Source organism: Scatophagus argus, chromosome 4 (genome assembly GCF_020382885.2).
Source record: "Scatophagus argus isolate fScaArg1 chromosome 4, fScaArg1.pri, whole genome shotgun sequence".
NCBI classification, from domain to species: domain Eukaryota; kingdom Metazoa; phylum Chordata; class Actinopteri; family Scatophagidae; genus Scatophagus; species Scatophagus argus.
The window spans coordinates 16,094,067-16,122,049 of NC_058496.1; the positions used below are offsets into that span (position 1 = coordinate 16,094,067).

At 40.2% G+C, this 27,983-nt stretch overlaps 1 protein-coding gene across 13 annotated transcripts in view; it reads right to left on the reverse strand.

The window, feature by feature from the left end:
• The window catches only part of kcnt1b (potassium sodium-activated channel subfamily T member 1b), a 63,750-nt gene that overhangs the window by 17,744 nt on the left and 18,023 nt on the right, over window positions 1–27,983 (reverse strand). For 9 of the 13 annotated variants that reach the window (XM_046385485.1, XM_046385484.1, XM_046385483.1 and 6 more), the window contains exons 4-18: window positions 11,216–11,295; window positions 10,160–10,265; window positions 9,368–9,424; window positions 9,204–9,252; window positions 8,931–8,990; window positions 7,422–7,496; window positions 7,047–7,130; window positions 5,702–5,796; window positions 4,504–4,684; window positions 3,813–3,977; window positions 3,251–3,387; window positions 2,271–2,334; window positions 1,865–1,973; window positions 1,646–1,754; window positions 93–242 (exon numbers count right to left, since the gene is read on the reverse strand). In XM_046385485.1, the coding sequence (XP_046241441.1) occupies window positions 93–242; window positions 1,646–1,754; window positions 1,865–1,973; window positions 2,271–2,334; window positions 3,251–3,387; window positions 3,813–3,977; window positions 4,504–4,684; window positions 5,702–5,796; window positions 7,047–7,130; window positions 7,422–7,496; window positions 8,931–8,990; window positions 9,204–9,252; window positions 9,368–9,424; window positions 10,160–10,265; window positions 11,216–11,295 (1,521 nt within the window). Of the gene's footprint in view, window positions 1–92; window positions 243–1,645; window positions 1,755–1,864; window positions 1,974–2,270; window positions 2,335–3,250; window positions 3,388–3,812; window positions 3,978–4,503; window positions 4,685–5,701; window positions 5,797–7,046; window positions 7,131–7,421; window positions 7,497–8,930; window positions 8,991–9,203; window positions 9,253–9,367; window positions 9,425–10,159; window positions 10,266–11,215; window positions 11,296–18,530; window positions 18,570–27,053; window positions 27,836–27,983 lie in introns of those variants that run through there. The other 4 variants (XM_046385486.1, XM_046385494.1, XM_046385495.1 and 1 more) reach the window with 4 other exon arrangements.

The window sequence follows — 27,983 nt, forward strand, 5'->3', positions numbered from 1 at the left end:
CTCAGCTCCAAACTTTTTCCTCCCAGAGACATTACCAATTACTCTAAGGATATAAATTACTATACTGATCAAGGTTAATTGTTGTTACTTACTTCTTATGGGCGTGGAAGGAGGCGTACGTAAAACTTTTGCCATCATATTCTCCAAAAAATTTGCTGTCACACAGGCGGATGTGATAGACCTCGTTTCCAGAGCAGCGTCCATACATCCTCTGCCACTGCTCAGGGGACATCTGTCCCTCCCTGAAACGGCATCACCAGAATAGTTACGGCTTCAATTACAGAAGCATGACATTTACAATGGCCAACAGCAGCCTCATCTTTTCGCTGAATTAAATGTCAGAAAATAACATAATAGATTTTTCTTTGTATTTTTCAATTATGAATCAAGAGTCATTTCAATTCAAAGAAGAATGCGCCTTTAAATCAAATGTGACTTTATTTGCAACTCAACGGCCCTCATTTCCCCACAGCCTGATAAATCTGTCTGACCTATCGCGCCCCTATCTTCCCCAGCCTCCTAAATTTTGGTCATGAGGTTATGAGAAAAGGCTACGAGGTCATTTTATTCAATCAGGTCATTTACTTTATCACTTTAAATCAATAAGATTATCTTTAAATTAACAACAGTCACGAAGAAATCTATTCCCATTCCCGTCACCTTCACAGCCCCAGGCAAGTACAAATTCCCATAACAGAAATTAAAATGCAGGTGCAGTTCCCGCTGTGGATAGCAGTGAAGATATATATGGTGGTCACCTTGCACAGAATTTTGGAAAGACCAGCAAGGCCAGATTTACTACCAAACAGGGAGCAGGGTAATGTTTACAAGCTTGACAGTGACAAGTTTCTGCAGTGGTAACTGTACGGTAGACGAAAACCAGATACAGTCTGTGTATCAGTCTCTTGCTGCAGGATAATATGTTGTGTTTCCCTGATATTAATCTTGCGGGATTGAAAACCCACATGAATAATGACACAAAGGGATAGCAAACGTTAACAGAGCCCTCAAAGTTGGAAAGATGGAAAGTTTACTTAATTAAAATAGAAATTCAAGATTGAGCTGCTCTGGGAGCAGAAACAACGTCCCCGGTTAAGTTAAATCTCAATGGAGAGAAGCAAAGAACAAAATCAGCTTAGGATTAATAATGTAAGGCTGAGACACGAGGAAAAAGGAGAAGGGCGATGTCGAAAAAGGTTATCAGCGGTGACGAGGTAGCTTAGCTGACATCTCACCCTGAAAAACCCTAAAGAAATAATTCAACATTTTGGGTAATGTGCCATGACATATTTGAAATATTGATACATATGAAGCTGGAACCAGAAGACATGATTAGCTAAACATAAAAACTGGAAAAAGGGGAAAAAAAAAGTCTGGTTTGTCATGAGGTAGCAGAATCCACCTGCCAGCATCTATCGAACTCGCTATTACACATGTAGTGTCTTGTTTGTAGGCAAATTTTATTACATTTAGACCAGTCACACCAGCCATTGCGAGGTTCCAAGCCCTTGTGCTAAAAAAAAAAGCTAATTTTAATATCCAGCAGTGTAATCACCTCAAGTGCAATACTCACACTGTACGTCTTCGGTGAGAAACTACAACATCACACAGTGATCAGTGTGGTAACATAGTGGTGTGTACTCACTGTCCTCTGGAGGTGTGAACCAGGAGCGTGACTAAGGTAGACGTGGCTGGACACACACAGTTCAGCGCCAACATGGCATATTTAAACTCCTCTTCACACACGACATGATCTGATTGAAATAGATAAATTGCAAAAATGTAGTAAGTGAGAGCCAAAAACGCATGTCCAAGAAGACAAACAAACTGTGCTTCTGCAGGTGAGTAGCCTTAACGCACTTACCTGCAAACTTAACATGGAATTTATTTTCTGGTTTGAGAATTTGGACATAGAGAGGGCAATTTGGTGCAAAATCTTTTGCAGCCCAAGCCCTCAAAATAGTCTGGTGATCCTGTGGGAGAAAAATTTATTCTGTTTTACTCCTCCGGACAATCATTTGTAAATACTATCAGAATTTTATGGGCCATAAAATTTCCCTCAGCGACTCAATGTACTCTCAGTACTCAGTGGCAGTTTCAACAGAATCACATGATCATCTAAACACCTCAAACACTCTCTGCTAATTTATAAAAGAAGTAGAGTGTGAAGGGGAAATTGCTCTGATGAAATTATTATAACCGTGAGAGGGTTTACGCTGGAAACTGAAGTTTTATGACTGCTTAGACAGGTTCCTGTCCATGTGACTCACAGCAGCAGTTCGGTCGACCTCGTTCCTGCTGCTGAGGATGAAGCAGGCCTCTGCGTCATCCATCCTGCGTATGGATGAGAGAAAGAATGGGGAAAAAAAACCCAGACAGAAATAGACAGGCAGGTTTCTGGGTTGTTGATTGTAGAGCAGAGATTGAAACAAACATTTAAAGAGAGTAAAAAGCTAATGTCCCATGACAACAGCCGCATGAAAACAATCTGCTGTTTTGATATTAGATTGCCATGCTTGTGTCATATGAGGACCAAAGTCATTCATTTGTGACAGAAAACTCATTCTGTGAACTTGAAGAAAACTGCAATATGAAAAGGTTACAAGAAATTCTTTCAGCACAGTAGGGCTGATGCGTCTAAAAGATTTATCTGCCTGGATGATTTTACCCATTACATATCAGTGCTTAAAGGTGTCGGGGCATCAAAGGGGATGCATTTCTGGACAAACTTCACATTATGCTGTACAGTAGTAGTAAGTAGTTAGACCTCATTTCACTGGTATCACATCATGACACCACAAGCAATAAAAGGCAGCCGTAAAACCATGAATGGCAGCCCTGTTATTGATGTATTTGGGACAGGCAAAGGCAAAATTAATGGGACAAACATATTCCAATGTGAACTATCACAGTGTCTATTGTTGGATATGTGAGGCCTTTGACGAGGGCAGATGATCAATGTGCTGTAAAGTGAAATTCCATTACCTTGATGTGTGAGCAGAGGGCAGCCAAGTGGACATGAAAGCATCTCATTCTCTAGCCACACTTCAAGGACTGATTTACCAGTGCAGGGCTTAAATTTTACATTTAGATTCTCGTCCAGATCTTTTAATGAATCAAACGTAGCCTATGTGAAACTGAAACTCAAACATTAACACTGAATCTTTTCATTTCATTCACTAAATTTGCATACAGAGGCAGAGAACAAGTCTACATCAACCAACTGATGCCATGCCACCATTTCACTCACTTGGCCCTCATCAGGTCCTGATCTTTGAGGGCAGATCCTTGAAGGTAGATGACCCTCTGGGACCACAGAGGGATTTGGAGGATACGGCGAACCTGAATATCTATCTCAGTTGGACACAGGATCACCACATAGTAGTCCTGTAAAACAAGGGACATGAAAGTATTTATTTCATGGCATGAATCTCATATAATACATGTGGGTAAAGTGTGTTTTCTGGACCGTGCAGGTTTCATATTGGAAAAAAATATTTTAAGTCTTTTCAGATCTGAAATGTTACAAACAAGAAGCAATAATTGTAGTATCATCAATACCCTGCATTCATTCCACTGGAATATAACAGAAAATACTTACTTAAATGTTCAAAAAAGAAACGAAATGTGTAATTATAAACAATCTATAGTCAATGTCTGCCTATCACATAACCATTCCTATGTTTTGGCCAAAAGAGGCAAACCTTGATGAAAAAAAACAAGTATGCAGTAAACAGTAGGGCTTTCATACCGACTGCATACTTGACTTTCTGATATTCCAACATCAAAAATCCAGTGTTGTGTTTTGATACCTGTAGTCTGGGATGAGCATAGAACTCGTTGAGGAAATCCATCAGCAGGTCAATCTTCAGTGAGCTGACACACAACACCACATGCTTCTCTGTCTGTGCCCGGTGGCGGCTGTAGTTCCCTCCTAGCTTCTGGCTCTCCATCCACAGGTAAGCTAGTTCTTCAAACTGACATGACAACAAAAAAAACATCAGTGTGGTGTCAAAAGCAACGAGAATGACATAAATAATAAAAGAGATATAGATCTGCTGTCAGCAAAGAGATGGTGAAAGCAGTCGAGTAAAAACTGCTGATGCAGGGGTTTGCAAGTAGTAGCGGGAGTTCATTCCTGTTCATCACTCAATTTTCTCTGCAGGGACAGTGAACACATCAGAACGTTTGAAGTGATGAACACGTTTTGTGAAAATAACTAATTCAGTGTATAGCTGGTTTTATCATGCAGCATGTGTGAGCCAGCATGACTTGGCCATGGTTTTCTTGTCAGAATGTCAGAAACTCATTAGATTTTGATTTGCTGTCAGCCTGTCAGGGCAAGAAAAATATAATTCAATATTTGAAGATAACCCCAAGAAGGTCAGCAGGAGACACAGAACATAAGACAGAAGAATTTCTGATGATAAGATAGGACCTAATATAAAGTTTACTAAAACGTGAAAGTCCACATCGCAAAAAACCCCCACTAGATTAGCTTACCTGCAATGGGAGCACCACCAGGGCAACACAGATGAGAATGACCACCAGCAGCTGGGAGGGCCAGATTTGTGGCGTGACGTCCCCATAGCCCACAGTGGAGAACGTGACGATGCAGAAATAGAATGAGTCAAACAGTGACAGTTGCTTTCCTGCTCTCTCTAGATGCTGGATCCCACAAGCTCTGCACAAAGATGAGGAATTATACAGTGACATGAGGGCGTTAAATCAGACATGCCTCCTACGAATGCAGAAATGAAACAAAACATGTGAAGAGATATTTTACATGAGGAATCTGCTTCAGTATAATGTGTCATCCTCATGGATTGGATATCAAATCCAATTTGCCCAAGATCAAAGGGCACTAGACTCAATACAACTTAGGCTCCTGCTCACTATTGATTATTCTGCCAGTTCCACCTCACTGCTTGTGGTAATTCATTCGGGATAAGATTCATTGATAAATTGGAGATTTAAAGAAACCCTGAGGAAGACTGGACAATAGCGGAGTGCAGGGAGTACAGTACATGCTGGGTGGTGGCTGAGGCATAAGTAGTTTGTCAAGAACTAAGGTGACAAATTTAAAATAAACCGAAATCAATGAGATAAAGGAAATAAAAAAGGATGGTGGATGGACGCTTCTTGTCCTGCTGTTGTTCCATCTTAGCTTCTCACTTACTGACAGCATTTTAGAGCATGTGACCTGATATCCAAGAAGCGTCTTTGCACGTTTCCCTGCTGCTCATCGTCAAAAAATGGTTCAAACTTCAAGAAATCAAATTCCAGTCTTTAGTCTTTAAAAGTATTACCATTTAGACCATCCAAATAATTTTAGACTGACTTTTGCATTTGCCAGAAAGAGGAGCAAACTGGCTTCACAATATTAGCTAACTCCTACTCATCACATTTTGTTGCTTTTTCATGGCCTCTTTCAAATTTTACCTTGCCAGAAAAACTGTGAACCTTTGACCCAACCACTGTGCCAATACAGATTCACTGTGTCTGTTTACAAGAAATGTTTGATTAACTTCTTCCAAATAATCAACTTTGTCCATGACAAGCACACACTACCAACTGTGCTCAAGATGATGTTTTTTCTGGGTCACCTGGCAGTTCAGGAAACAGGGGTCAGTATACAGGCCTGAAAGTCTGGTCCGACATGCATATCTGTGACTAACAATGAGGACAGAGGCTCACTCACCCAGTGAAAACCAGACACAGTAAGGTGCAGATGAGGATGAACACCTGGTTGAACATGGCAGAGTGTGTCCTCTGTATGGCACGATGGAAGTCATTCTGGACACAGCGAAAGAGATTATTAGATAGTCAGCTGATAGGTCTACTGCGCATGATGACATGATTGACATGTCCGCAAATACATTTCCCAGTCTAAATTATGTAACATTTGTAATTCTCAGTAAAAAGAAACCATTAAACATGATGGATACGATTAGCACTATTCCCATCTCCACTGTCCACTCACGAACATTTTAATATAACACTGTGCTTCCTTCTGTCTTGAAATGTAGGCGCTCACGACTCATTTTCAGTTGCACCTTGTTAGCATGTTCTGCCTGTCACCACCTCCCTTCATCGCCTCTCCAAACTGTCATCGCTTTCTTTCCATGTGCTGGTCTGCTTGGCCTCAGCTTCTACCATCTGCCCAACTAGCGCCTTGGCATGAAGCTCTTACTCTGTCACAGTCTCATCTGAATTACAGTGACAGCACCCACACACACACTACACCAACTGGATATCATCTAATTGCTTTCAATTCCATGTACCAGTCACTTTGTACCTATGGCAAACCCTGATAATATTGATACTACAACACCAGACTTCTAAACAGAAGGCAGTTTTATCCTAGTCTATGTTTCTGTTGCACCGCAGTGTTTCATCCTATTTGGTTTTGCCCGTACCCGTTTGTTGTTATTGTTATTATAATGTTATTGATTCTGCGTTTGTGAAAATGTGCTGTTCCCCATTAATGCATCACTTTCATTTACAGTATGGGTCTCCAGTAGATTAAGCATTTGCATGTTATTTACACCCCCAGAAGCTGCCAGCTGATTGAAAAGATCGGCAGAATGTGAGTTACATACAGGACACGTACCTGTGGGTCAGTTTACACTTAAACTAAAAGTAAACAGCCAAAGTTGGATTTTTAGGCAATTGTGAAATCCTATCCTCTATCTCTCTCCCATGTTATCTTTTCTCTAAGTAAAAGCCTGCTCATATAACTTAAGTAAATGGTTGACGTTAGCTTTGATAGTAAACTATTTGGCTAACTTATCTAGTAACAGTGTTAGACAAACTAAATAAAGATATGTTTACAAAGCCACACAGTCAGCCAACCAGAAAGAAAGAAATTAGCCTGCTCAGTTGATTTTCTGTTCAGACTTAATTGCATAAAGCCACTGTGGCTTTATAGCTGCCGCTAATCATGAACTGATGAGCTCCAATATGGCTGCCACAGGATGGATAACATACCTTTAGAGTCCTCTTTGGTTTTGATGCAAGAAAAATACATTATTGAAAACACTTACAATCATATTCTCCAGGGCACCTTTGGCTAGCCAGCAGTTAAGAAATACGGGGACGAATATGTTTCTCAGTGGAGGCCAGAAGATCTTAAGGAAGAAGGGAAAGACAGATAGGTGTAACACGCTACTAATCAGTTAACATACCTGAGACATCCTTAGTACAATAACAAAAAAATAACACGCCCTTGAAAATCTTTCTTCAAGAGTCTTAATAATCAAGTGTTTTGTGATTTAGTATTTGGGTGAGGAACACATGTATTTGGGAAATTCATGTTAGCATTGGTTGCTGCAATCTAACATAACAACGACCTCCAGTCTAAATGAAAATGCCTGTGCTTTGTGGAACAGATTGGTAAATTGATTATGTTGATTACTCACTGTGATTATAAATGGCACCGTGTTGATCATCTCCAATATGAAGGACATCTGGAAAATCTGCTCCCAAATGTTCCCCTAGAAAGGAAATAGATGGGAAATAATTGAATGAAGGAGTGAGTGCAGATGGTTTTACAGAAAAGTCTAATTCCAGGAATAATGAACACTGGAGGAAGTCAACTGTGACAAGAAAGCAAAAAGAGACAAGAAAACAACAGCTTTGTATACTGTGCTTTCTAAATAAATGTTACGCTTTAATGAGGGCAAGAAAACAACATTAAAAATGCTTCTCCCTTTGGTATATTTCTTTGAGTATTGATCTGAGCTTATCAGAGCAGAGTGGTGCAGAAATTAATGTTGGGTCAAGAACCAGCAGCACGTTGACCTGTTGTAAAGCTTGTTAATGATGCGAAGCAACTTACATTACAATACTATAACCGTGACCCTGTATAATTAAGTCTCTTTGTGACGACTATGTTCTCCCAGACTTTTTGAACTTTGTAAACTATGCTGCATTCTATGCACCTGCTTTTAGCATGTGTTGTTTGATGGCATCCTTGCATTATTACATGGTGAATTTTATATTCAGTAGGGGCTTGAATGAAGCAAAGTTATGCTCTATACAAACAAGAGAAGAAAAAAAAATACTAGAGTAACTAGTGCCTTTTGTGGACACTAGCAAGATGTAGGCTTCGTATTCAAAGAGCCAATGAATACAGTATATGCATGAAGTAAAAGTATGGTTGCAACTAAATGCACAATTAGCGCTGCAGAGTTTACTAGGTGCATTTCAGTGGTGGGTTCTGTTTATGATGGGGCTGTTACAAGCAGAGAAACATTTCGTAGGGCTACTTTTCATCAGCAAATGAAATTAATGAAAATTTGGGCATTTGTTCCTCAGAAATGCAGGGCTCCCAAAACAACCTTCTGAGAAACAAAAAAGACACCGCAAGACACTGAGGGATTCTTTAGAGGAAAGAAAGGTGCAGATATCTAAAGAGAAACATGTCGAAGAGCAAAGTTAAAACTAATAATTCCAGGCAAAGACTAGCTTCTTTTGAAACTGGTGGGAATTTCCCCCGGTTTATCCCGGCTCATTAGCAGTGAAGGAATCTCACACAAACACTGACCCTTCTGACATGCGGGAACTTTTATTTCCATAGAATACATAATGCTGATACCTTCACTCACTACTTGCACAATGCATCCTTTAAATGAATTAAGAACAAAAGATCTCTCAGAGAAGAAACTAAAACAGCAATTTCAGTCCTGCAAACCTGATTATGCAACTTGTATGTGAGGCAGAGTGCGCAATGTCTGAGTCTAAAATAAGTGGCCAAAAGTCTCCTGGCCGAATTTCTTTGATCGGTACATTGACACTGGCACTTGGGCTGGGCACTGGAAGCTCTCGGACCACGAGAGTGAACAAGTGGGCAGTGCTTGACAGTGACAGCTGTAAGACATAAGCACGGATTAAATAAAGAAAGTGTGCACCGTGGAGCAGTTCTTTACCTTATAGCTGAGATAGGTGATAAGCATGGTCTCCAAGAAACTGATTAAGGCCACAGTCACCTGGAGCAAAGGGGGAGAAGGAGATAAATGAACCTGACAAGAGCAAAATCATCTCTTCTGGCTGCTCAACCTTCACTGAGGAGCTACTGTGTTGTGCAGTGCTTTTATCTAATAAATGGCTGCTGGTGTGTGTGTGGGATGAATCGTGCAGATTCAGTTCATACAGTGGAATTTGATTTATGTGCACTTTCACTGCAATGTTATTACTCTCACCTGTATAGCCCATACAGGAACCCGTCTGTTGACCCAGAAAATCAACTCCCTGCCAAAAACCAAGAGAAAGTTTCCAGATTTTTCAGTGCATCTGCATATAATTGCAACATAGAAAATGAAAAGGCTTCAGGGTGCAGTGAATTGCCATTTTTGCTAAAACATACCAGTTGATTTCTGCCGACTCCGTTGTATTAGTCCAACTGTTGTTCCGACACGTTGCACTGTAGAGAAAAACAGAAACAAGGGAAACACAAAAAGAGTGTGAATGTGCGTGCGAATGCGTGAGTGAAAGCATACCCATTGGAAAACATTTCCATCAGTTGACATATTGTCATAAAGAACAAATGCAACATGTCTCTAAAAGCTGGTGGCAGTGAGCGCAGTAGAGACAACATACAGCTTTCACATGACTGCATAGAGGGAGTAACTTTGTTCTTTTTCACTGATGCATTTTAGACACTCACAATGACAAGCTTAACCTTACTGAATCTGCACAATGTCATTGACTCAAATGCTCTGTATAGATTTTAAGCTTTTGGTTTTCAAAGGGATTCTCAATTAGAAAAACCCACTAGAAAGCAGCAATCCACAACATTTACATATAAATAAATGTTCTCTCATAATATCTTTGGTATTTGTTGTTCTGTGCACACGGTAACAAGAATTTAGTCATGGATAATTCCTCTTGCAGATGGCGAGTCATCTGGTCGGTTTGGAATTAGCAGAAGAAGAAAATTATAGAAAGTGTCAAAAGTGATAAGACAATAAAGAGTTGCATCTGCAAAAACTGGACAATATATTTTTTTTCGGAAGCAAAAAGTTCTGCATTGCTGTCAGCAAGATGTTACCACAGATAACACACAACAAATAATATAATAAAAAGCAACTATCTAGAAAACATGCACACATCAGGAATAGAGAATAATCGACAATTGGGTTGGGAGTGTGACTCTCACTGTGGGCTGCTGTTGACCGCCTTGGGGTTATCCAAGCTGACTCTCACTATGTAGAGGGCACAGGTGAGGATCTTCAGTGAGAAGTTGAACAAACGGATTCTCAGGCCTGTATTTCAAAAAAAAAAAAAGAAAGAAAATGACCGTGTTCAGGTACTTACTACAGTTCTGCAACCACTTGTTGACCGTCTAAAGTTCAGACTCACCAGTGCTGCGACCATCTCCGTAACTGTGGGTCTACCACTGATAACAGATGCAACCAGATCTCTCCTAATTAGGAAGCTGAAAGCGCTTGAACGCTAGTTGTTTAGGTGCATACAATTTCTTTCCCTTTTGGGAAAAGCCTAAAGAGACTTTACCTGTTGAGGCCCTGACTGATGCAGCCAACTGAACTGAAACTAGTCTGCAGATGGGCTTGTTAGCCAGCGGGTGGTGCTAGCTGTAATACTCAGCTACCTAATTGCTTGTGACATGACCTCTTCACATGAAGCCAGCATCAATGTTAAAATGATTTGAAACTAGACTGGCATTGCACCAGAACAGAGCAAGGGATCCCTGCAGCCAAGTGCGACATTTTCATTAGTCTGTTATTTTATGTCAAAGGCTGTGAAGGTTGAGTGACAATGACAGCAGTGCAGAGAATATGTCAACATGTTCTACCATAGACACAAGGTTCTCATTGTGTACAGCTACCTGCAAACGAATGGCTTGAAGACACAATGCACCAAAGCGCTGAGCAGCACCACTGTCTCTTTCCTGGATGTTGTGGCATTGCCAGTCTTATGTCCTACACAAAAAACACTGCAGCCCAGCCTCGTTTCACAGCTAATGAGCCATCCTCTCTGTCCTTGCTGGGCCACACACCCAAAAATACAGTGTTTTACAATGAGGAAGCCAATGTAATAATGAAGCCTCTACTGGCACAGAAACTGGATATGTGTCATCACTGTCTGCAGTTTCCTAACGCTTTCATGTTCTTTAGCTCTGAGCATAACTAGGGGCAGAGAGCCTTTTAACGTTTGCATTACGGAAACAGAGGAAAATGTCAGCTGTACTTACTTGACCTTTGGTTTTTGATGAAGAAAAGCTTCAGCCTCTCCTTAAAGGTGTTTTCGTTCACATAAAACTCCACCTGCACCCTGTGGAGAAATGTCACCTCATGTCAGTGTCAATATAAACAGGCGAACAGTATCTCCCGCCAACATTTATGTACACACAGAAAAAGGAAAACAACTGATCAAAGCTTGAAGTTGTTCTTAACAAACATGCTATTACTCCAGTCTGAGAATGTACTACACCCAACTGTTTTGGGAAATTAATAAGCTTTATTTAAAGAAAATAATAACAGAATAAAAAAAAAAATCTGACCAAGCATTTCATAGCGACTTTTGATATTTTATGCAAAAGATAAATTTCAATCAGTACATGAAAAGTAGTTTGCGTCCTGCTGTTGTATTCCTTTCAATGGCATCCTGGCAACGTCAAATGACTTTTATGTAAAGGTGACATGCCATTGCCATAATTGTCTTTGCTGAAGATTTCCAGTATAAAAAGAAAAGGACTGCAAAGAACGTGCTTTGTGCAAATCGAAAAGCTGTGTCTCCCTTCTGACTAATTCTGTAACCATCCATTTACAGCCAGTCATTATGTACAGTTCCCCCTCATTATGCAACAAAATAGGCCACAAAAGCATATGAGATCAAATCCTAACGGGAAGCACTGCTACTTGGCCAATAATGCAGATCATTACATAAATAAAGCCCTATTTCTCCATACACTGACATTCTCTTAATGGTGCACTTGCTATAATGCCTATGCTTACTGGAGAGACATGACACATACCGAGTTTGAGCTAAGGTAAGATTTTTTTTAATTGCTCTACAGAGACAACGATCTACGTTGAGCAATCTATGCATGAAACTAGCACACAGGAGGATTTGATCATTTCAATTCCCTCTTAATATTTTATACGCAGATTTGGCACCAAACCACATAATCTGCAATATTTGTTATAGTTTGTTCAACAGTCCGTATAGACAACCTGGTTTAAATTGAGCATTAACATAAAAGCATCCATTAACAATTTTTGACATCCATTAAAAAAAATGACAGTACTACAGCAATGTTTTTTCACTTATGACACATACAATGTCAAATCAAAACCTATTAACGTTTAGAGCAGACATAATGACTTGTCCAAAGAACCGCGTAAGCATAAATGATGATGTAGCGACCGTGGATAGGTTACATGAATGTAGGTAGCGAAACAGGTCTATTAACAGTTTCTGTAATCTATAACTTCTTGTCACTAATGAGCATGCAGGGGAAGAGATAATGGCCTTGTGGTTCCAGGAGGGACCCTTTTACCTTGTCTGACAAGAGGAGCACAGTGTGCAAAAAGACAGGGGAGGAGAGAGCAGGAGGGCAATTACAGCAGCCAAGTCCCGAGGGAAGCATGTATGTGCAGAAAAAGAGTGTAGGTGGAAGAAAGAACATGAGATGTGCACCATCTTCCAGCTATTCTATTCTCTCCCTCTTCCGCGTGCACTGCCAGGGAGACCGCTTCCAAGGCAGGAAATGTTCACTAACGTGTTTGTGTGTTACATCTTGCCAGCACATAGAAGTAGCCGTAGCTACACACATACACACACAATGTCATGTTTCTTATCTATAGGCGCCAACCACAGGCTCCCATCCATGGTGACTCCATCCTACTCAAACACACAACTATATGTAAACCACATAAACTGAGTGTATTGATTGCTCTCTCATCTGAGAAGCGACTGTCATAATGACAAATGGGGGTGAATCAGACGATCAGCGTTCACAGCTGTCATATAACAGGCATAAAGGCTTCAAGTTTATCCAGCTTGTCTACAAGTACCTGTAATTACACTTCAAATAGGAAATGTGAGGACATCAAAAGCTGAAATCTGACTCCAAAGCAAACTCAGTGATAGAATTCCTATTGCGCTATTTTTCACATGGGAACTGAATTGGCACTTGCTTTACAATACTGAGACAAAAAAGCCCACTGAGCCCGGTGTATGTTTATACGTATCACCATGCAGTATTGTGTCCTCACTTCTAATAATAATTAATGTCGGGATTTCTCTGTTTATCTGAATGTAAGCTGAGACACCTGCAGTGCAGTCTGTAAGTACTTGTACAGTGAAAAAGCTAACTTCTACCCATTTCATTTTGTTCATACTGGGTGAACTGTGTAGTTCTGCAATCTGCATTTTAGGTCATGAGAACAGCACTGAATCTAGTGATCCAGTGACACCCAGAGAAAGAGTCAGTCTGGTGGGAAGGACCTGTAATCAAGTTGTCAGTGTTAAAGTTGCAGCCACACACACACACACACACACACACACACATCATGCTATAAGAGTACACCATGATGATTGTCAATGACAGGATTAAAATTTTATGCACCCTTGTATGTGTATGTGTGTGTGGTAGATTCTGTAAATAAACAAGAGACAGCTTGTTGACCTCGGGATAATATGCTTGACAGAACGTTCACGTTCAAATGCCTGCGTTCATTTTAGTGGTGGAAAAAAAAATATTGTCAAACAGCTGCCAGATGCTCTGCACCATATGGAATATCAGTGAGTGTGGCAGGAGCAGGCATAGGCGAACAGCAGTATCAGTTAGGGCAACATCAGCTAGGGCGAAAAAAGGATTGTGGGAACTCTGGGGGAAGCTGCAACAGATATCAATTCAGAAATCATACACTGATGCTTCTGTATACTCTGCTACTGCATATGAAAGCAGGAATCATTTCCTGCACAGTCTTATAGCAGGCACAGTGTAGTGTACATTTGGCAGCAACAAAATCAACATCAGGTACCAATGCCCAAATTACCTCACGTGTTGGCATGGCAACAAATGTGGAAATTATCAGCCTTATCTCTGTCCAGTCAGGTTGCTTGAATTCATCTACGCTGTTTTTGTGGTTTACGACCCAGGCTCTGCACATAGGCAGCACACAGAACAGTAATACTGCATCTTGTCTTACAAGCAGCATGACAACAGTCTTTGCCACCACAGCCTGAATACAGTTCTATTTTTAATTTTCAGATCTCAGGTTTGCCCTGTTGCCCCTCTTACAAAGCAAACTCATGAAAATAGAACATTTCCCATGCACCACCCCCAGACATGTGCCTGATATAAAACCTGCAGGGATTCTAAAAATATTACCCTCGGATATGAATATTCAAAAGCCACAGCATCTTTGTTATTTTCTGGTTCTGTTCCACTGAGCCCCATCTAAAACTTCCCACGGTGGAGAGATATGTCCAATAGCCTCATTAAAGTGCAAAAATAGTTGAATGAGCTTCAGGCCACACATAGGCAACACATGGCAACTGCCAGAGTACTTTGTCAAATGGTTAGTGAAGGCAGGAACCGCAAGAAGGAAATGTAAAAGTTTCTGTTAGAACCAGCTGGGAAAGCATAATCACCTTAATGGAGGTTGGTGGTCTGTGGACAGACAAGATGTACATGAAGATGTAGAGGTCATTTCTGGTCCTCTGAGGCCTCCATACACTCTGTAAATTGCGGTATGTGTGCATGGGAGCCTTGCTACATGATGTGTTCAAGGGCAACCCTAAAGCAGTTTGTTCTAAAATGCTTTGTATGAGGCAGTGAGTGCACTACAACAGAATTTATCATAGTAAGGTGCAGTTATAAGAGTGCTGCTCACTTGATTGTCGATGACACTGTTTGTGTGACCAAAGTAAATTTCTTGTTGACTGGAGTTGAGATTTTAGGAGCACTTAAGCTAAACCGCTGAACATTTGGATACACACAAGGCAATACCACATGTCCAACACAGAAAACTAGTGAATATGAATGAGGTTTTATGAATGAGGATGCTGATTGATTGGTATAAAAACAGCAGTAAATCGACAGAGTAAGTCTACATTGAATTATTGGGTAGTTTTTTTTTTAAAAAATCTTATTCTGTTTTACAGATCCAAATTATGTGTACTGTCCCCTTGAGGTTATGGCTCAGAACTGTGAAAAGCACTGACACTTCAGTGCCTGAACAGGGCCTGAAAGTACAAGGCTGTCAGATTTACATGATGACATTTTTGAAGCAATCGGCTTCCTTAAATTAGTTATTTTTCTCAAACTTCTATCAAAACTCAAAACTCAGTGCTATCAAAGAAGGTGCTGAAAGGACTGGACATCAAAATAGAAACAGTAAAGCTCACAGAATGGCGGATGACATTAAACTTCTGTCTGAGAAATAGGACATTACACTGAGTAGAAAAAAAAAGACAGTATGCCAAAGAAAGAACCTTTTGAAAGCCCAAGAGGCCACGTCCTTGTGTAAGAAAATGACAAAGCATGTGGCAGGGATGGCTGAGAGATAAAACACTGGCAGACAAAGACCTGATCTCTAAAATCTTTATATGAGCAAGGATATTTAGAGACAACTTGATAAAAATTTGAAAATTCACTACACCTTGACAACTCCAATACGACCTTCTGTTTTGTAGAGCAGACAACAACAGTGGCTCTCATCTGACAGTGAAACTGTTTCAGAATTAGGGATGTGAATGATTAGCTCATTAGCTTAGTTCATTAAGTGTTACTACCCCTTCATTAGTCAGCACAAAAAAATAATAGATGGTTCTTAAATTAATTAAGCCATTAAAATTCTATTCATTTATATTTAGGAGCTAATTCTAGTGATAACTGTATGTAGGATGCCAAACTGGTGCAGTAAGTGTCACCCTTATTGGGAAAATGTATTGCAGTGAGCTTGTCAGTTATTAGTTTGTCTGTTAATTGTTGAATCTAAGATATTCCAGAAAAATGTGATTAATGATTTCAAATGTCTTATAATATACAGAATATATTTTTGTATAAGGTTCAACCTTACTGATTAAACTGTGTTCAAGTTTGACTTTTTTGTTTTCTTAATTTTGGATTAGTCAACTAGTCTAAGTTTAAACTTCTGTCCAGACGTCCGAGAAATTTCTCATTGGGAACGTTCATATTCAAACCACTTGAACAAAAAAATAAATAATAAAAATAATAATAAACACAAGTATAAAAGATGGTACATGACAGACTGGCTTCCTAAAAAAAAAAATAAGGATGTACTGGACTGTGAATGTGATCATGTCTGTATCCTTCACAAAAGAAAACACTTAACTGTGATATGTTCTACAACTCGCTTCCTTATGTGAAGAAAGTCAAGAAAGTGTGTCTTCTTTCAGACAGTGTCAAAAAGTAAAACGCTCGCCATCTCAACAGCATCTGTGCACAAACTTCAAAGACAGCTTAAAAATAATGGCAGTATAACATCTGAAAAGACCACAGCAGGTAGCCAGTGTTATAAAGGCAGGCCATGCAGCGTCACACAAACATTTCTTTAACACCGTGTTGCAGAGAAACAATTCACCAGTACACACATTCGCTGCTGCACAGTATATATATCACCATTCTAATATTCAGTTCATTTCAGGAATTATTTTCTTGTAAAACCTCATTTCTACCAAGTGCAGCGACTCACAGACGTATCAAGCTCCTCCACAGTGAGAGGAACTAAGGAGCCAGCTGAAGTGGCTCAAGCACTCACTACAATTTCAAATTGAAAGCCTTAATTTGCTGATGGCCTGAAACCAAACACTGGTTTTCTGAACATTCAGTGAAGATTCCCCTTTTTTTTTTCCAAACATGTCAATGTTATGTCAAGAATATTCTGTTCGGGTACTGTATTTTTTCCAGGAAACAAAAGAGAAATGATAAGTGACAACAAGGTCTATCACCTATAACTGAATATGTGTTACAATGTCCTAATTCCTTTTAACAACAACAGCACCCAGATGCAGAGCACTGAGTTTAAAGCCTCTCACAGTGAAATGAAGAGGAGCATTTGTGTGTGTGTGTGTGTGTGTGTGTGTGTGTGCAGGTTTCACATTGTGCACAACACAAAATGCAATATCCTCTGTCAGCCTGATTATATACTTACAGCGTTACCACAAAAGGGGATACCAGCATTGAAGGGAACACTCGCACGTCAACACATGTTTATAGCTCTCCACTTAGAGCATCCCTGAGGATCACAATCCATTTTCCAACAGTAGCACAGCCCCAACAAACACTACACTCAGCCCACTAGAGCTGAGAGGTAAACCTCTGCCTCTTTCCTTAAGGATCCATAGCAGATTCAGGAGGCATGTTTTGTGGTATGTTTGCTTGATTGACAGGTGCCTCAGCTGGTGTTGCACAGTATACCAATACCAGAAAGGTATGGCAAAACCCAGCTGTTAAAAATGGTAGTATACGGTTTCTCCTTTGACGTGGTCTCGGAGACCTTCCACTGCTTGTTGACTAAACCGACAACCGACCGACCGAGTGAAATGTGGCATTATTTTGCTTACACAGCCAACAGTCAGGGAATGCCCATGAACACCACAAAGTCAGCCTGTAAAAGATGTTTAAAACCCATAAAGACTGAGGCAACTTTGTAAAGTAAAGGAATTCAGAGTTTGATGAGACAATTAAGGGCAACGATAACTGATTCTTAGCTGTGGCAAATATCTCTATGTTCACACTGATAAACTTAAACACAATTGACCAATTTATACCTGATCAGCACTGATAATGGTTATTATGGCATGTACATATTTGTTAACAGTGTGACTTGTCTATCTTACTAGAAAATGTATTCAGTAGAGCGCAGACAGATGAGCCCTCCATACTTCACCCTTTTCACTGTATGTTTTTGCAGAAGACTTTCAATGTCCCAAATTGAATCTAGGTAAAATGACGTCTGATGTCTGTGTCTAAATATCACATCAGCCAAAACTCCATTATACACTTTCATATGACCAGTGACTCAGGGGCATGCACAGAGCACAGTAAATACAGCACAGACAATTGACATGTTAGTGTCAACAGCGCCTATTTTATCAACATACCACCACAGATTTTAGTTTGTCTCAGCTCACATGATTAATGGTTCAAGTCCTGATCTTCTCTATAGTGATGACTGGTGTGCACATTCAGCTAAGGGAGAGATAATACACCTGGAATAAGCTGATAAAAACACACAAGCTGCCTTTTCAACATTTCCTGTGGTGCGACCAAATGGGACAAAAATCTGTGTTTGGCTAAATATTTACTTTCAGTTTTTCACCACAACAATTGTTGAAAAGGTAGCCACAAACGAATGGATTCCTCTCAGCATTCTGCACCATTACCACAACAATCAGCGACCACTTTACAGATACGTAAGTGATAATACAACCTCTAAAAAAATGTCCACATTGAGTTTATGCAAAATCCGAAGTGAGCAGTGCTTTGTTGCATGCCATGCCATGCAAGCATGATGCTGCCAGGGACTTACTGGGCATTGGTCGAATCCATACTGTACTCCTCTTGATACCTGGATGCAGCACACGGACACAGACAGGCACAGGTGAGGAAAGAGTGGGCTCAAGAAAGCAGGAAAGGAAAAGAGAAGGGGAAGAGCAAGAAAAGGATGCCACTCAGGATGCTACCGCAATTTTTGCATTCATTTGCATCTTGAGTCAGACTGCAACCATTTTCTAATTTTGTAGGAGAAAATACACTTTGTGCAGCAAGAAGGTCCAAGATGGGATCCGAAAATAGATTAGCTCCTTTTGGAATATCAGTAAAACCTAAAACATGCTAAATACCCAGTAGGTTGGTTAAACAGTTAAACAGTCTGAATGTTTCCAAAAGTTACATCAGATCCCGTGTTGGAACTGCACAGTTGGGTCCTACTGTCAAGACGTTTCCACCATGTTTCACTGTGTCACCTTCAAACCACCCCATACAGATAAATATAAACATGTACAGTGGAAACTGACTGTATCTGAGCTTGACGAGAAATACGAAATGTATTTCTGAGCCGCAGGATTCATGCAAGGAAATGTTAATCAAAACAACACTTCAGCTGACTAAAGAACAGATGGGACACTTAATGCAAACCACAGGGGATCAGTGGACATATCCTCTTGGCCAATCTCAGGGTCTGACATATTGAGATGACCACATGGAGAAAAAGGAAGTATGTAACACTGAGGGGACCCACACACAGAGAGACAGATCCATATATTGATTTTAATGACTGACAAATGGACAGGTCTGATGTGCTCCAGGTCAAAGGTTAAACGCACACTTCGATTTGACACAAAACAAACTGACCTGCACACTCTTATGCCTATGACTTCCTTTGGACTTCCAATTACTGAGGTTGAACCACACAGTAATTTGTTCTGTGACGAGGAATCCAGTCGTCTCAGTAGTAGTCAGATGTACAGACTCAACCTCACAGGAACAAATAACACAGCATAATGTGGACGACTGAGTCAGAAGCTCACAGAGCCACTGTCATTCCAGCAGGGGACGATTTGTGTTACAAATAACACGCGTTTAACAAATAACATTAATTATGGATGCCTCCCCTTTAGGTGTGCCAGTTCAAGAGGCCTGTGTCAGTACACACCAATGAAAGAGGGCCACCATTAATGTTACCAGTCACATTTGTACCTATTATTTGGCCTGATGTGAAAAAGTCTCATAAATGCAACAGAAAATAAAACAAACCCTCTACTGCCTTACAGAAATGTATAGAAATTATTAACTGAGACACACAACAGGAATTGACATCACAGATTTGTGGTGGTTCTTATTTTGTATCCTATCCTTCAGAAAACATTTTTGCCTTAAAAAAATTAAGTTTATTGATTTTACATTTAGACCAGTGAATGGCCCATGTGACAGAGAATATAATAAATATAAGAATATAATCTTGTGCCATTCAAACAATACGTTTTACAATGTTTATGTTCTCAATAACATTTTATAATTATTTTCTATTAAATTTATGTCTGTAATTCATGTGAGTATATTGAAACTTCGGTGAGCAAGATACTTCTAAAAATTTCAATTTTGAAAGTAGACGGATGATGAAAAGTGTCTGACACCCACTTATCGTCATCACAACATTTACGCCTTTAGAAATGGACTAATGGTATGTCCATTAAACCCAGGAAGTAGCTAAGCCACAAGAGAGAACCTGTAAAATTCTAGTAATTAATCAAGAACCTTTTTGCTCTTTCAACAACAAAGAAACGTCTGTTATTATGGTTCCCAGGACCCAATGAAATCCATGACAACCAAATGGATTTCTGATTTAAAAAAAAAAAAAGCCCAGGTTCAATTTGATATTCAGTTAAATTCTCTTTATTTTAGACAAATATTGCATATAGGAGAGAGATAAAAGATGGACTGCTGGACATTTTGGAAGCAAAGTTGAACGGCACTGAAACATGTGCAACAGACTGATGTACTGTATGTTGTGACATTTATATTCCAACTATGTGGTTGGTGATCATTTCTGCACAGAAGCCTACCAAAGAAATGAATGAGGTGACAGCTACCCCTTAAAGAAGTTACATCACAGGTAAAACAAAGCAATGAGGAACTGATTAGTCTGCCTATAAGGGATACTGTACATAACAACAAGATCAACACCTCTGCTGTGATCATGCTGTCCATTTGGTGACTATTTGACGACACTTTAATGAGCACTAAAAACAGCTATCTGGCTGCTAAGCGCTTTAGCTTTGTGCTTTATAGAGGCTAAGATAGACAGAGGCTCTCTTTGCATCCATTAGCTTATAACTGATTTACTATACACACTGACTATTCAACCCTCTGTTCTTTTAAAATCATTTAAAAAAGTCATTACAGTTAGCATCATGCTGCCCATCTTGCGTTACTCCTCTTATAAAACAAATGCAACGGAGAAGCAAAACGAGTCTCACCTCTTCGCAGTAGTTCTGCAATCATAAGCACCGGCTGAGCTACTGAGACAAGTGCAACAATGACCAGCACTTTTAAAAGCATGCTTTCAATTAGAATCACTGAGAACTGCCTCACAGACTGAGTGATAAAAAGTGGGAGGGCTTTCCACATGCCACAGAGGCGGCTCAAATTCTCCTCTCTAAAAATATGACAAGTCGGTTCTAGCAAAGTAATTTAACACCTGGTTTACTCACATAGCAGTATTATATACAACAAGAATGAGGACACATCAAAACATCAACAAGCTCCTGCCTGTGTCTTCATCACTCTGTTCATATACCACCAGTGCCTACACACTTTATTCCACCATTCTTACAGAAAATAGTTGGCTGGCAGGTGTCCATTAAAACCTTATAACAGATATAAAGTTCAGATCAACAGCTAAACTTCTGATCTAAAACAGTCTGCAGGTATATTCAACTGCAGGTAACCATAGCAACAGTACCTCTGTACCTCTTGTGCTACTTTACCAGCCGCAGTACCTCTCACCAGGAGTCACCTTTAGCAAAAATGAAATGATGAATCTAATGATTGGAAATAACTGGATGCCACATCATCCATTATTTTCATTCTATACATCAGGACGCATCATTATTTATCATCGCTTACTTACAGTAGCCCAGATAGCCCAACAAAATTTAACATTATGAAGCATTAACAAGTTTGCATTTAGCACAGGTGGAGTTGGGTATTAAATAATTGTAGATAATGTTGCAAACCAATGAGCAGCAATGTGCAGCTTATACTGGACTTTTACACAGCCTTGTTTATTCACCATTATTTGTCAGATATTTAATTCAGTTTTGTGACTTATTCCTCTGTTATTTTTAACGTCTGTGTATTGAACAGGCAGCATTTTTTTCAAAGTGATCATTTTGTCCATGAACAGTTTCTCAATAGAATTTCCAGAAATGTTATTTATGTCAAGACACGTAATGATAGAAAAGAGTCATGAAACAGTGTCCACCATCCGGTTGATGTTCTAATCATGAGCAGGTTACTGATGGTTAGCTTAGCTTCTACAAGTGATTACAGAATCCTCAAGAGCTCACATCCAAACATGTCCTCCAATCAGAATGTCTTCTTCGGTTTCTTTGCAAACACCTCCCAATTCAAAGGTATGTATTGGTGCTATGCTGCTCTGTGCACAGCTCAGGCTATGAGTATTTTCCGTCACACGGCTCACATTAAGTCCAGCCAACATCCACTCTCAATGAGCTCTTGCGTTTGGCAACTTCACTCTAATTATCTCTCATTCTCATATTCTTCGGGCCTTCTAATTGATTCTCTGAGAACTAATGCTCTCAAGAAGCGGGAGAAGTGAGCCGATGGGTGCGATTGATTTTTTTGGACTTTGCATGTACACAAGTGTTACATACTTGTACACTTGTGTACAACACACAGTCAGGCACACACAGAATGTCAGTGTTACAGAGACTTAATTAAAGACCACTATAGCGTTCATTAAGCTGTATCCTCCTGATATCCAAGATCCCTTTAAAATTTCATTTTCTTGAAGTGCATACACAGCAACCGGAGTACTCGTTATTTGAGTTTCGCGTCTCAAGTCGACCGCCGCAAGATTTCATCCTCCTATTGTAATGAACAATAATGATGGACAACACGTAATTTACCCCAAGGACCACATTAAAACCCTTCATTAAACCCTGGGTACTCAAATCAAAATGAAAGCGTAATTGTTCTGTGACAGCATGGCGCTATAAATAAACATAATACCAAATGGAGGAGGACACATATTACAGCACTCTGTGCAATTAAAAAAAAATGCAGATTACTGTGCAATCATTTACAACCCCAGTGTAATTGAGCAGCAATTAATTTGAAAAGAATGTGAAGAAGCAATCGGATGGAAAACAGATTAATAAACAAAACAGCTAATAACAAAGTACTAATGTTAAAACCATGAAATATTATAAACAAAAAAAAACCATGTTGCATTAAAGGGACAGTTCGCCTAAAAATCAAAACTACTTTTCTCTTACATGTAGTGCTGTTCATCAGCGTATATTGTTTTGGCGATAGGCTTTCCTTCCTCACACTATATCAATCTAGATTGATAAATAGCACCACAGGCAAGAGGAAAAATATGAATGGTTGATTTGATGGTGAACTGTTCCTTTAAGAAAGCAACAATAAGAAAAAGAATTTGCAAATAAACTGAGGGTTTCCTTTCCTATCTCTTCAGAAGTTAAACTTACTATGAGGGAAATTACTTATATATGTTCCTTTTTACCTGCAGAAAATTACAGAGACTCTTCTTCCTAAAAGCCTCCACTAATCCTTTCTTCTGCTTGATCTAGTGGCTAAGCGTGTGAAGCACAAATCATGTACTCATTACAGCTTGGCTTCACATCTTTGTTGCATGATATCTGCCTCTGTGTCTCAGAGACTTTCCCAATCCATTTCACTGTCAATCGAAGGAAAAAAAAAAAAGGAAGAACAGGAACACCGAAATGAATGAATTCAGCAATTTGTCAAACCATCACTCATGAATGGCCAATAACAAGGTCATATGATCAAATGCTTTATACGAAGTAGCTACTCTGTTGACCTATATCCACTTAGAACCTCAACTCATCCTCAACTCAACCTTAATGAGAATGACTCACTTCCCACTGGGCTCCAAATTTCTCTTTCATTGCACACCAACAGACCAACCCAAGTGCCCATTTTCCAAACAGATTTTTCACAGAGAGGCAATGTGGTGCCGAGGCTGCATGAGGCCAAAATAAATCTGCATGAATCTTATCTGTTTTGACCACATCCTGTGTTTAAAAGATGGTCAATCCCTCTGTTGCTGAAGACTGTCCAAGTCTCATTTAGTCCCTTTACTGCCTACAATATTTAAATGTCAATACTGTATAGAGAATCCTATAAACATACACAAACATAAAAAGGGATTCCCAGGCACTGTAATTTATGCAGAAGTAGATCAAGTCGTTATAGGCTGTGTCGTACCGTGGGCCAGATTATTGATTCAGCCACTGATCCCTCTTCTCATTCTCAAGCCAGCTGGACACAAATCCGACACTGATTACATTTCACGGACAAGAAAGCTCTCTGATTTCTGACAACATCCTGTCAGCCTGCGGTGGACAAGCAGGGGCTCTCTGTGGACTTTAGAAAGATGACAAAACCTGTTCTTTTCTCATTTCTGAAAGCAAACCAACAAGAGGACAATCCAGAGCAAACGTTTATTCAATCTTTAAAGATATAAGAACTTATAATCAAGAGTGCCAACCTAATCCTTTTAAATGGTTGATGGTGGTCCAAAAGTGGCTGTCCAGGAAACTGGCCAACGGATTCATTAAGTTTTACAGCCTTAGCCATCTGTAGATATTGAAATAAGATCCCCATACAGAGAGTCTGGCTTTGTAATATAGCCTCAATCAATACTTTTTAACTTCTCTAAACTGACTGGCTGCCAATCTGTTTTCAGAGCAGTTGTCAGCTGCCTAAGATGCTGATCCGCAACACTATGAGCTTCATCATCTCCACCACTGCCATCGTCACACTTATCTTCCATTCTCAGTACTGCTCATTTTTGATGATATCACTGCAGCTGTGGCCCCATGTCACTGCTGTCTTTGCCAACTTCTTCCTCATCCTCTAAACCTACAACATTTCTGTGCTCACATTTATCAGTGCAGAGTTTAGTCTTTACCAGTTTTATCTAGTAGCGATGCTACAAGTAGTAGCATTGAGTTGAGTGACAATTTTGAATTAAATTACAGTTAGTCCTACAAATGTCCAAGTCTAAGTTGAGGATACCCTCACAAACATGCTTCTGCACATGCACCACACAAAACATAGCTTTTAATTATGTTATTACTTTATTAAGATTTTTTAGACAAATCATTTTGAAGCAGTTAGAGCACAGATTAAAGTTTAATACTCTAAATGAACTTTTTGCCTTTTCTTTGATTCACAGTTTTATTGGTCACTGATGCTGTGTTGACTTGGTGAGAAGTTGGCATATGAAAAAGAAAGAACTGCTTTGATGTAGTTAACTTTTGCCATGTTACTGTAGCTCAGCCTTTCTACACCTCTCTCGAGGGTAGCTTCAGTGCAGTGAAGCTTCACATAATGCAGAGTCACTGGCAGCTTAGCTCACTATGCTTTCCAAAAATCTTAACCAACACTGCACTCCACACATCAAGCAATACATCCTGCTGATTGACAGCTAATAGTGGCTACAGAAACCAGATTGTTCCATCATCTAAAGCTCAAAACCGCAACCATCACTAGCGCTGACATAAACTTCATAGTCAGCAGTGAAGTACAGGTAACTGATTATCATCATCAACATTTTTTGCATCATTAGCTGAACAACTACAGTATCTGTGGTTCTTGTTGGTGTTACGGACGCTGATCGCTCTGAGCTAATGCTGTCATGTCAATCTCGTGATCGTCGTAATCAAAAACACCTGAAAGTTTAGAAAGATGAACAACGTGTGAGAAGTGCCTCCTTTGCACATCTGAAGTGCTGATGATGAAAGACAGAGTGTCAAATCTTTCTCGCGCTGTTGCAATTAACTTCACATGTGCTGGTGACAGTGCACAAGAGTTCTTTGAAACTGGGCCATTAACAACACCACAATGTATTTGCTTATGGAGGTCACCATAGAGCAAATAAATAAATAAAGAGAAAAGTGGTATTCAGTCTTAAATAACCCTGATCCATCTTTAAAGCCAGTCCATCTGCATTTTCTGAGCACTGCCAACTCCGTAACATCATGGAATACTAGAGGGTCTAAATTATATTAGCTCAGTTAGAGACCTTTTGCCTCAGAGGAGAGCTTTACAGAGGCACCTGTATTCATATGGGAATGCATACAACAAGTAAAACAGATTTCTCAATGGGTCTCTTTTACTGGTGGAAAATTGTAGTTGTTCATGAAGGAGGCAGATTGTGCATTTTCTATTTATTTAAAAGATGATTTTAAGTAGTAATTATTTATTTTATATTATTTTATACGAACATTCCACCTTAGAATGTTTTTTTTTTTAATCCATATCACTGTTGTTGCTTTTATTAGAGTGTACTGACATGAAAACGTGTGCTGTAAACACAGAGTGAGAGCACAGTGCACCACTAGTATATTTGCTGTGCAGTAGAGGCTGAAACACTGCCAAACAAGCCCTATCTTTCTGTTTGCAGCCAAACCAACCTCATATAACCTCTGGATAAGAAAGCTTTAATGGCAGCATTTCTGCAAGTTCATTTGTCTCCCTGAAAGGAAAAAAAAACATTAAGTCTCCCTTAGTTGTTACAGGTCCAGCCCATCATGCTCAAACCAATCTAATTTGTCTACCAAATGGTAGGAGAGTGTCCTGATGGAGCTGCCCACATCTGCAGGCAAATTCTATTGAGTGATGATGTGCTGAAATATAACATGCACAATTTTCTTCCCATCTAAATAGTCTTTATAAAAGGTATGTCAACATAATCCCCAAGTGGTTTGCACTTTTACAGAGGCACGTGTATTCAAACGGGAAGATCGGTCTGGCTGTATTATGTCAAAAATAACTTCGTGCAAAAGGATTTTTTTTTGCTGCCCTATAAAAACATCAGGATTCATAAAAATGTAATGGGAATGCAGCATCCTCCGAATTATGTAATCAGCATACACTGCAGTCATTAAACGAATGCCAGTGATGCTGGGAGAAAAATGATTGACGGCTGGAGCGCTTGCAGTCATTCAGCTATTTGTCATGAAAGTGACTCATAACGAGGCGGACTGTTGTGTTAATACGCTTAACCCCAACAGAGAAAATATAGCCTGTACCACCCGGTGCTTTACGATGATAATGTCACAATTTACGGGTGGGTAGATTTAATGGTAATGGAATATTGATCACGGTGTAACTTTCGCCTTAAGGATAATTGCCAGCTAAGTTATTAGGAAGACTTTCCGCGCTCGCAGCATCGTGTTATTTCGCGGATGCTGCGTGTGCGCAAGCGAGCTGCATTCAGAAACATGCGACTCTGGCGCGGATCTACGGCAGCTACCTTTGGCCGGCATCGCTCCCAAAAGAGCCCATGGTCCGGAGAGGGTTGGAGGGGTTGACCCAGGTGGGTTCTGGGGTTTTCTGCACCTCAGTCTTGACGTCTGGATCGATCTCGGAGGGCGAGGGCGTCAGCTTGGCGCCCGCCATGGCTCTCTGCCTCCACCGAGTGCTACCTCCAGCAGAGAGCGGCCAATATGTTTCCTCCTCCTGGTGTCAGAACAGGCAGGCTCACTCAGAGACCGCTGCCGCCAGACAAAACCGCATCCCCCGTCTCACTGGTGCTGCGCAAAGGCGGAGGGAGAGCGTCTTCCTCCCTGCCGCATCACGGGGTCCTCAGACACACTGAGGCGAGCATCAGCTTGTCTCCTGGTTATCGAGCGCGCCTCCATCCCTGATGAAGATGTGAGGTCCCCGTGCGTCTGTGAAATTCACGCGTCGTCACGATGTAACGTCAACCGCTCGGCCAACCCAACGGACTCCCCAACTGGTTACATAACCGATGATGGTCAGATGTAATGATCCGCAATTACTGTGATCAGACCAACGCGCCAGTTCACGTTCATCACCTGGTCTTCGTGGTTCCTCAAGATTTAGACACTTCTAAATTACAGACAGCCTACGATCTTCTTCAAAGCACATTTATCTGATTCAATCCCATCGTGCTGAATGAAAAATGCATTTAAAATCAAGTCGTCCTCACTATGGAGATTCAGCCTACTGTTGACCACCGCCACGACTCACTAGAATAATGAGATGCCAAATTCAAATGAGTTGGTGGCCTAGACAAACAAACAGTCCAAGGCACGATCACAAAGGTTTGCATGAAAACAGGCGTGACACGTGGAGCACAGCCTACAGCAGACGACTGACCCCACTGACCCATGTTTTACAAAAAAATATGGCAAGTGCCTTGTGGTGAATAAAACATAAT